Source organism: Ranitomeya imitator, chromosome 8 (assembly GCF_032444005.1).
Source record: "Ranitomeya imitator isolate aRanImi1 chromosome 8, aRanImi1.pri, whole genome shotgun sequence".
In the NCBI taxonomy this organism is placed as follows: domain Eukaryota; kingdom Metazoa; phylum Chordata; class Amphibia; order Anura; family Dendrobatidae; genus Ranitomeya; species Ranitomeya imitator.
In genome coordinates this window covers 17,986,689-17,997,924 of record NC_091289.1, presented here as the reverse complement: position 1 = coordinate 17,997,924, position 11,236 = coordinate 17,986,689, and the positions used below count along the sequence as shown (strand labels likewise).

The 11,236-nt window shown below is 45.9% G+C and overlaps 1 protein-coding gene across 1 annotated transcript in view; it reads left to right on the top strand.

The window, feature by feature from the left end:
- Positions 1-314: 314 nt before the first annotated feature.
- Positions 315-11,236, top strand: part of GXYLT2 (glucoside xylosyltransferase 2) — a 36,679-nt gene continuing 25,757 nt past the window's right edge. Inside the window, exon 1 of the mRNA XM_069736472.1 lies at positions 315-784. Coding sequence (XP_069592573.1) covers positions 513-784 — 272 coding nt within the window. The 5' untranslated portion in view covers positions 315-512. The remainder of the gene's footprint in view (positions 785-11,236) is intronic.

Sequence of the window (11,236 nt, the reverse complement as noted above, 5' to 3'; positions counted from 1 at the left end):
AAAGTGCTGCGGAATATGTTGGCGCTATATAAACAAAAATAATAATAATTATTATTATTTTTCAGGTTTCTGTCACCCTTCTCTCATTTATATAGATATAAGACAAGGACTAAACAAAAACTGATGACTTGTGACCTGTATAGTGATGTCTTTGGATGGCAATGCTCTTTTGTTTTTCCTCTCCTCTTTGGAATGTTTACAGTAGAACGTTGATACAATGTATCTTCTTGTAACAGTGCGCGTGCGCGCCCTCTGCAGGTCAGAGCAGGAACAGCAGCGCGTGTAGAATGTGTCATAGAGAACAGAGGGAGCTTGAGCTCCACACATTACGGTAGGATCCCTCCCACCTCTGTCTCCTCTGCCCCCCTCCCCCTGCCATGACAATCGGATACGTGGTGCCTGCAGCCCCCGGAGCTCCCTGTGGAAGCTTCTCACAATGTTGCCTGCAATGCTGATCCCCAAGGGGTAAGAAGCCCCCCTCCAAATATGATCTACAAGGGAGACCCCACACTATGAGGATCCATTGCAAGCTCCTGGTCAGCTTGCTCTGCCTGGGGGGGCTTCTGATCCTATATCTCTTCTTGGGGAATACAGATGAGCCCCCTGGTAAAGGAACCAGGAGATCCAAACTTCCAGCCCCCTCTGGACACAACCTGGTGCAGCCCACCACAAGTACCACCACCACTCCTAGGCACTTCAGAGCCATAGAGGAGCACAAACCAAAAAAAGAGTCCAGGGTGAAGAAGAAGAAAAGCAGCACGAAGGGGAGGCCAGCTAAAACTAGGTAAGAAGTTCTGGACGCAGCTGCTGCAGAACATCTTGGCTGACGGCTTGTACTTTCTATGATGATTGACAGCTGTGGTCTCTATAGTGAATGTGTTCTGTTTGTTTACAATTGTTTATTATTTATAGAAATTACTACAAAGTATCCATTCATATCGCAAGATACTGCGCCACGTAACCCTTGAATCATTTAGAAAGGATGGGGGTACGCGGACATTAGGTGGGGGGTTTCCTGGGTTTGGTTCATATCTTGGTTTTATCATTTCACCTTAATCAGAATATAACAATATTTTAAATATTACAATACATTGTTCTCTTCAAGGGATTTTCCTCTTTACGCCCCTTTCTGATATGTCAGTGGATAACGTCGGTCGCGGTCCATGACTCCCAGCAATTCCCAGAACTGTCGTGACTGGATCCGCACCCTCTTAGCACTGGATGGCGATTTTATTTCAAGCCCGTTTCTCGCATCCCGACTTTTACAGTCCGAGTATAGACAGGCCGGGGGTCTCCTGACCCCGAACTCAACAGCCTCATATTTGCTTTTGGGTGTCCGTAATGGGCATGGCGATCAGGGCAGTGTGCTGGGCGCAAAAATCCCGGATATTTAGACACAGAGCTAAAACAGCAAAGTGAAACTTTGCAAAAAAAAAAAGGACAGTGTTAATGGGTGTTTTAGGGAACACTATTTCGATGGCCTATCCCCTGTCAGATCAGCGCCAAATCTCTCCCACCATTAGCTGTTTGATGGGGCCGAGTGTCAGGTCCCCATCATTGTGGTCCTATGGATAGGCCATCAAAATTGTGATCCCAGAAAGCGAAAATCCCCTTAAAGTTTCTTAAATTCTTCATTTCGGGAACATTTACTGAAGTAAATAGAAGCAAAGTTGCTGTTTGCAGCCATTTCTGCGTTCAGCTCCGTTTACTGTTTTCAGTTCCGCTGGCAGCCGGATGTAATCAGCTGACTATTGGGGTGCCGGACCCCCCATCAATCTAATATCTAAAACCCAGGGGTGTAACTACAACAGGTGCAGGGGTTGCAATCGCACCCGGGCCCTGGAGCCTAGGGGGCCCTAAAAGTCCCTTTGGCCTATAGAAAAAGACTATTGCTATTAAAGATTTAAAATATTTGGGGGCCCCGTTGGAGCTTTCGCATCGGGGCCGATGAGTTTCAAGTTACGCCACTGCTAAAACCTATCCTTGGAATAGGTCATCAATTTCATAAATCTAGACCACTCCTTTAAAGGAAAACTCCGGGCCAAGTAGAGGGGGTATTCTAGGCTAGTATATTTTATTAAGGCAACATTAATGGGGCTACTGGGACCCCCACTATTGCATTCTATGGTCAGTCCCACAGACGTTGAGTGGAGCAGCAGAAGATCTTCTTGATCACCTTTCCATTCAAACTCCTCCTAGGCTGCTTGTTTGAGGCTGCAGAAAACGATGGACAAGGGTTCCCCCATTCTGGTGATTTTTGGGGGTCCCAGGATATGGACCGCTCTAATCTTGCATCACTCATCTACTATATAATTGTCTAAGGGTCACTTCCGTCTTTCTGTCCTTCTGTCTTTCTGTCACGGATATTCATTGGTCGCGGCCTCTGTCTCTCATGGAATCCAAGTCGCTGATTGGTCGCGGCAAAACGCCCACGGACCATTGCCACGACCAATCAGCGATGGGCACAGTCCAGAAGAAAATGGCGGCTCCTTACTCCCCGCAGTCAGTGCCCGGCGCCCGCATACTCCCCCCCCCCCCCCCCCCCCCCGGGTCACCGCTCACATAGGGTTAATGCCGGCAGTAACGGACCGCGTTATGCCGCGGGTAACGCACTCTGTTACCGCTGCAATTAACCCTGTGTGTCCCCAAATTTTTACTATTGATGCTGCTAAGTCATCTGGATAATTTCGCAATGCTTCCTGGGAACGGAAGATGGCTGCAGCCGCGCGCCTATCACCGGAGCTTCGGTGGATCCCAGGGGGTGAGTATATAACTATCTTTTATTTTAATTATTTTTTTAACAGGGATATGTGCCCACACTGCTATATACTACGTGGGCTGTGTTAGACGTGACTGGGCAATATACTACGTCGCTGGGCAATATACTACGTGGCTGGGCAATATACTACGTGGCTGAGCAGTATACTACGTGGCTGGGCAATATACTACGTGGCTGGGCAATATACTACGTGGCTGGGCAATATACTACGTGGCTGGGCAATATACTACGTGGCTGGGCAATATACTACGTGGCTGGGCAATATACTACGTGACTGGGTAATATACTACGTGACTGGGCAATATACTACGTCGCTGGGCAATATACTACGTGGCTGGGCAATATACTACGTGGCTGAGCAGTATACTACGTGGCTGAGCAGTATACTACGTGGCTGGGCAATATACTACGTGGCTGGGCAATATACTACGTGGCTGGGCAATATACTACGTGGCTGGGCAATATACTATGTGACTGGGCAATATACTATGTGACTGGGCAATATACTATGTGACTGGGCAATATACTATGTGACTGGGCAATATACTATGTGACTGGGCAATATACTATGTGACTGGGCAATATACTATGTGGCTGGGCAATATACTACGTGGCTGGGAAATATACTATGTGGCTGGGCAATATACTATGTGACTGGGCAATATACTATGTGACTGGGCAATATACTACGTGACTGGGCAATATACTACGTGACTGGGCAATATACTACGTGACTGGGCAATATACTATGTGACTGGGCAATATACTACATCGCTGGGCAATATACGTGGCTGTGCAATATACTATGTGACTGGCCAATATACTACGTGGCTGGGCAATATACTACGTGGCTGGGCAATATACTACGTGACTGGGCAATATACTACGTGACTGGGCAATATACTACGTGACTGGGCAATATACTGCGTGACTGGGCAATATACTATGTGACTGGGCAATATACTATGTGACTGGGCAATATACTATGTGACTGGGCAATATACTACGTGGCTGGGCAATATACTACGTGGCTGGGCAATATACTACGTGACTGGGCAATATACTACGTGGCTGGGCAATATACTACGTGGGCTGTACAATATACTACATGGGCTGTGCTATATACTACGTGGGCTGTGCTATATACTACGCGGGCTGGGCAATATACTATGTGACTGGGCAATATACTACGTGGCTGGGCAATATACTACGTGGGCTGTGCAATATACTACATGGCTGTGCAATATACTACGTGGCTGGGCAATATACTACGTGGGCTGTGCAGTATACTACGTTGGCTGTGCAATATACTACGTTGGCTGTGCAATATACTACTTGACTGGGCAATATACTACGTGGACATGCATATTCTAGAATACCCGATGCGTTAGAATCAGGCCACCATCTAGAATTCATGGCAGAGCATGACGCCGTCCCCTCCGGCCATCACACAATTTAACAGTTTTGCGGAGTTTTCCTTTAATTACTGTGACTTTTTCTGCATTGGGTGATATCATTGGTGGCAGCGTTTATTTCCAGGTCTCCCGGGGACTTGCAGTTTTAGAGTTGAAGAGTCTCCTATCTCAGCAGTACGAGTAACATTTCGGTAATCTATGCCTCCTGACTGCCGCCAGAGCCATAAAGTGCTCTCGATGTTAAATTGCTGCATTTAGCAAGCGATTCGCTCGATCTAAGCAGTAATGTATTAGTTTACGCGTCTCAGCAGTGCCATCCTTTTAATAGAAGCGCAAGTTTTAATTTGGGTGACAGTAAAACGTTGGGTTGTGGCGTAAAGTTTAGTCCGTTGTGATATTATCCATGGTGCGGAGCCAGTGCCATCCACATGTGTGCCGAGGAGCCGACATGGATGCATCTGTGCCCAGACTATCGGAGATTATAGGGTTACGGACACTGTGCAGGATGAGCCCCAGAGCTGTAGGAAGGATGGGCGATGAATGGCGCAGTATCAAGCTTGAAAGTTCCCCTGCAGTGACCCCAGCGATCCCTAGAACTGGACAGAGGTCGGTAATGCGCACTGCCGCTCCATTCATTCTAACGGGAGAGCCAAAGATTAGCAAGCGCTGCTCTCAACTAATCTCAGGCGCCCTCATTAAAGGGGTTGTCCTAGTAGGGCTTGTCCTTCTCATACGCCAAGTTGGGCCCTGATAATATAAATAAAGCCTGTACTCCCCTGCCGTGTCGGCACTCGCGGTCCCGGGACTCTCGTGCGGTTGTATGACACGTGGTTCCCGGCGCCCAGTTAGTGGTGGCGTCACTATCTCCACCTTCGGACAACCTGAACATGAAGAGGAAGTCAGAGATCAGCTGCAGCCCGTGTTCAGTTTGGCCAAAGGCGCCGATCCGGGTCACGTGTCGCGACAAAGTGGCGCCAGCACAGGAGGTGAGTGTAGGCTTTATTATTTTATTGGGGCCAAGCGTGAGATGTCCAAGTAGTGGACAACTTCTTTAAGAGTAAGTGGAAAGGTAGCGCTCATATCCGACCACCGCTCCATTGAGGAGCCCCTGTTCTCAGAGTCAAGGACCCTCAGCAATCGGAAATGTATTCCCTATAACTTTCAAACTTGAGAATCCCCCTTTACGTGAAACCACCCCCTGGACTCATCTGCCATATCTCCATCTGGTCAGTACCCCTTGCTCTGTAAAGTGGGTCTCATAGAAGGGGTGGTAGGCTTTAAAGAGGACCTGTCACTTGCCATAAATATGTCATTATTGTATCTGGTGTAAACGCCGCCGTTCCCCTGAATCCGATGATGTTTTTCTTTTGTTCCTGCGCCTCTCCGTTCCTGAGATATGGCCTCTTTTTGTCTGGATATAAATCTTTTTGTTTTTAGCCAAGTGGGTGGGATCCTCAAGAAAAATCTCACATAGAGGATTTTCAGTGTCAAGCCCAGTTGGCTAAAAAGACTAGATTTTTATACAGGGAAGAGGAGGCCGTATCTCAGGAACGGAGAGGAGCAGGAACAAAAGAAAAACATCGCCGGATTCAGGAGAACGGCGGCATTTACACCAGGGTAAGAAAATACAGATTTATGGCAAAGTGACAGATCAACTTTTAAATGTGACCACACAAATCCAATAGCTGTCAGCAGAACGCTGTTTCAGTGGCCGGCTATTCCTTCTGACGTCCCCGTGTACATACACTCTGATGGGCCCCAGCAAAACAAAGTGGGGATTTCAGGGGAGCCTGGGAGTGGGGCTTACTTATGTAACGTCTGTCTGGTTACATTACATTGATTTCTGTAAGGTTCGCCATCTTGGTGCCAGTCATTCCCTTTTCACTGATTTCTATATTTTAGGACATAATAAGCCTCCCCTTCATTGTGTCCTAAAGGATTTTATTGTAGGGTGGGCATCCACCGCCACAGTGACCAAGGAAACCCCCAACACCGACCCTGCCTGATGACTACTGTCTACCCTGTATGTTATAGTGGGGTCCAAAGGTGGGATGGGGTCTCAGGGGCCTTCTCCAACCTCCGTCTTTCTCTGGGTTTTGGGCTCGGCGGCTTCTCAGCAATTTTTGGCCCCAAGAGTAGCAAAGAGCCCTTCATTTTGGCAGCTGGGATCCATACACACGAAGCCTCGGAGGAAGGCTCAGGCTGTAATTTCATTTTTTGCTCCAGGTTTCTGCTGCGGTCTGTTATCCAGACTTCTCGGTTACGTAATATAGTTTTGGCCGGCGCTCTGCACTCGTTTATCAGGTTTTATTCTGTGGTTATTATAACAATGTTCTATTATAGTTCCACGTACATTCCTACTCCAGGGATCGACGGCACAAAGGTTCATTGGGGCAGAGTTGGGCAGTCGGTGCCGCCCTTTTTTATCCGCGGTGTGATCATTATTTTCAGATGTAAACTGTGTATGATAATTACGTGCTGAGAAATCTGGGTTTAAGCTCCTCTGCCTTCTCAGGGGACGCAGTCAGAAAGTTTTGCTCCTGCAGATTAACCTTTTTTTTTCTGCCAAGTTTCAGCAAAAGGTGAATCAGCAGCTGACAAACACATCTATTTCCACCCATCCTCACAAGGAACAGATAGTCTAAACCGGACCTGATACTTGTCATAAATGCTTTTTTTTCAGCCTGTATAAATGCCTCTGTTTTCCTGAATCCGTTGACGTTCTTCTTTCGTTCCTGCGCCTCTGCGTTCCTGAGATACGGCCCCATCTTCCAATATGTAAATATAGTATTTTTTAACAAAGTGGGTGTGGTCAGAAACTCTTCTCTGTGGGCGTCATCTTGATAGCCACTCCCATTATGCTACAAAGACAGGATTTACATACAGTGAAGAAAGGGCCATATCTCAGGAACGGAGAGGCGCAGGAACGAAAGAAAAATGACGCCGGATTCAGGAGAACAGCGGCATTTACACCAGATAAAAAATGTACATATTTACAACAAGCTCAATTCAACCTGTAAGAGTTTTTTTTTCTTCAATTCTAGACTTTCAAGGACAGTGAGTGTTTATTATGCCACTGGCATCTTGAAAACTTTTTTTAAAAGCGTTATTCCCACCTCTGATTTTTATGGCATTGATGGATTTAACTTCTTTAAGGTGTACTATGGTTCTGTGCAGAAAGAATATCATATTATCGGCAGCATTTCCGTTTACACTGGACAGTATTCTGCTGAGAACATTAATTTTAATGCCGACATGAATGATCCAATTACCTGACGATCGAGCTTGTTCCCGATCGGCCCATTTAATGGGGCCATATACATGATGAGATAACTGACAAACGTCCGTTCCGCAGACCGCTGTCCCTTTCCATTCCCCCCATTCACAAAATGGCTCCCCTCAACCGAGCGTTCATGGGTTTTCCTTGGAGAAAGCCTTTGCCGTATTCCTCTTCTCTGAAAACAAAAAGATCAGCCATGAAAATTCCCAACACCGAATCCATCTCTCTCCCGACACCTTCCGCCTTGGGCGGGCCGGGAAGCCCCCATACATGTCCGATGGCGTCCGGTCCCATCAGTTTCAGCCCATTCTAGCGTGCCTACTGTATTGTATTGTTGGCGAACCTTCAGACACTTCCGTATTTGGGATTTTAGAACCGCGTCTTATTTCTGGTTTTCTGTAGCAATTATATATCAATTCATGATGGATGTTGTAGAGTTTGGATGAAGGACTAATATTGGCGGGAGGTTAACGTCTAATAGAAGTGTTAAATGTACATTACGGCGGGCGATGCCAGCCAGCGAGGAGCAAATAAATGGGAATTTCCTGCGTTGTTACCGCACAGATACTTTTAAGTTTCAATTATAGATTGTTACCGAGCCGTCGGCGTGTGCCGTGACTCCGTAGGGTTTGGCAGGCGATACAATGCGGAATCGTTCGACGTCTCCACGTTACATTTCAGGGTTTGTGAGTTCTGACGGCTTCATAAGTAAAGACGAGAAACACAAATTTTCCTGTAGAGAATTCGAAGCGCAAAAACTCTGGTGGTGAAGACTATAATGTATCAGCATTCTCCGCTTCTTGTCTTAGTACGTTGCGCTCTCTGGAGTGTTCATCAGTCCAACGCAGATCCCCCGGCTCTGATAGAAGAAGTTATCTGTCCCGTATTCAGCAGAAGCTGAAGATTATAGGATCGCGGCTTGTCAGTCATGGCTGGCTATAGGAGACGGGCTGGTGGGATGCCGCCATTAGGGTATGTGCACACGTCAGGATTTTATGCAGAAATTTCCTGAACAAAACCGGAGATTTTCTGCAGAAAATCCGCACGCGTTTTTTTGTGCGCGTTTTTCTCGCGTTTTACTCGCTCCGTTTTTTGTGCGGATTTTTCGCATTTTTTTTTTCCGGTGCTTCCCAATGCATTAAATAGCGAAAAGTCCGCAAAATTAATGAGCATGCTGTGTATTTTTCCGCAATGCGTTTTTATCGCGGAAAAATATGCAGCATGTGCACAAAAATTGCGGAATGCATTCAAAATGATGGGATGCTTAAACGCAAAAAATCCGGAATGATCCATCCACTTGTTCCCTCCAACAGACTAGAGTTGGACCCTCACCAATCTGTAATTGATTGTCTGGGAGAAGCTATCAGTTTTTTTTTTTTTTTTTTTTTCCAAATAATTTTTATTGAATTTTAATTAAATTTTAACTGGGGGGGGTAAATCAAGGGGGGGAAAGGGGGGGAAAGATCAATCAGCCTAAACGAGGAGCTACAAGACTTGTCTAGAAGCAGGGGTATAATTATAGGGAATGCAAATAATTCAGTCCAGACTTGGGCACCGCATAGATCTAATTGATACACCTGTATCAGTCTTCTCTCACCACTAGAGGGAGCTTACTGTATATTAATTTGTATTCGGTGAGCTCCCCCTAGTGGTGGCTGAAAGAAGCAGAATTCTACCAACTGTAAAGGAAAGCTGGAGATTTGGAGATCTGTATCAGGAAATTCATCAATAAAGAATTTTTGGAACGAAAAACATGAAGCTGTGTAATCTCAGCTCAGCTCACATTGAGTTGGGAAAAAAGCATTTACTTGGCACAGAAAGTTGTTCAGATCGGATTTAATTAACTCCATGAAACAAGTTTGCAGTTTGTACTTTTGTGCATTGTTTAGCTTGGGTCTGATGTGGGGATACGTTCCCGCTGCTGCGTTTTTGGATCGGATTACTGTTTTATGTTTCCAGCTTTTTGTAATCTGAGAAATATTCCATTTGGCTTCCTGGCGGGTTCTTGGACGCAAAACCCCCGAATAAGTCATGTGACCCAAACTTGTTACGATCACAGACACAAGGTCTCCATACATCATCAGGGGGTGGGGGTGAGTCAAGTTTCTAGGAATGTATAAGAGGTTAATAATATCAATCATTAGGAATCTGACTTACAGCGCCCCCATGATCAGCTGGCTGGAAGTGGTACAGCGCCATCCATTATGTTGTGGCCTTGAGTGGTGTTGCAAGCAAATAGAAGACCACTTGCAGTACCATTCATGACCACTAAACTGTGTATGAAGCCGTGCCACTTCTGGTGCATTATGGCCTCTTCAATTAACTAATTGGTGAGGGGAGCAGGGAATTGGCTAATATAATATCGAGAACCTAAGCTATGGATAGGAATATAGTATTAAAGTCCCTGAAAATCCCTTGAAAAATGTATATTTAAGCCTCATCTTCCTGTCTGTTACACTGCCGCTCTGCTTGTTCAGGTCGTCTGCTGTGCGTTATCACAAGCTCACCAGAAAGTCTGTAACATTAGCTACTAAACCAGCATGCAGTGGAAAGATGACAGAAATCAATACTGAACCCCGATGGACCCCATTGTAGTCAATGGAGTCTGTCCTGCACAGTTGATGCTGTCATTTATGGTTTTATGCTCCCATGTTGGAATCTTTAGCTTAAATTATGTGCATTAAGCACCTTCTAGTGGTCGTTGTAAGTAGTCAGAATTTTATAATTTAAAGAGTTTTTTTATGATTTATATTTTCTTTACAATAGTAATTCTAAAAGAGAACGCAAAATAACCGCTAATCACCTCTTGATGTTACCGTCGTACACCGCTGCCACTCTCGTGATCCTTTTCAGTCTCTGTTGACTTTCCTGCAGAGATCACAAGTTGGACTTGCCCATGACTGTTATTTGCTGCAAGGATCACATGTCAGACTTGCCCATGACTGTTATTTGCTGCAAGGATCACATGTCAGACTTGCCCATGACTGTTATTTGCTGCAAGGATCACATGTCAGACTTGCCCATGACTGTTATTTGCTGCAGGGATCACGTGTCTGACATGCGCAAGACTGTTATTTGCTGCAGGGATCACATGTCAGACATGCTCAAGACTGTTATTTGCTGCAGGGATCACATGTCGGTCATGCGCAAGACTGTTATTTGCTGCAGGGATCACATGTCAGACATGCCCAAGACTGTTATTTGCTGCAGGGATCACATGTCAGACATGCCCAAGACTGTTATTTGCTGCAGGGATCACATGTCGGACATGCCCAAGACTGTTATTTGCTGCAGGGATCACATGTCGGACATGCTGAAGACTGTTATATGCTGCAGGGATCACATATCGGACATGCGCAAGACTATTATTTGCTGCTGGGATCACGTCAGACATGCACAAGACTGTTATTTGCTGCAGGGATCACATGTCGGACATGCCCAAGACTGTTATTTGCTGCAGGGATCACATGTCAGACATGCTGAAGACTGTTATATGCTGCAGGGATCACATGTTTGCTGTTGTTTGCTGCAGGTATCGCATGTCCAATAGGCGCAAGACTGTTTTCCGCATGTCACATGATCACATGTTGGGTTGGACATGCAGGTGACTACTGCAGCCAATTACAGGCAGTAGCTTTCTTTTTAATATCTTGTGGTTTTCTAGGAATTTAATATTATTGATCTATGCTTTGGCTGTGTCTTATTCCCGGCACCCCTCCGATCAGCTGATTGATTGCTTCTCACTAGACTGCTACATACTTT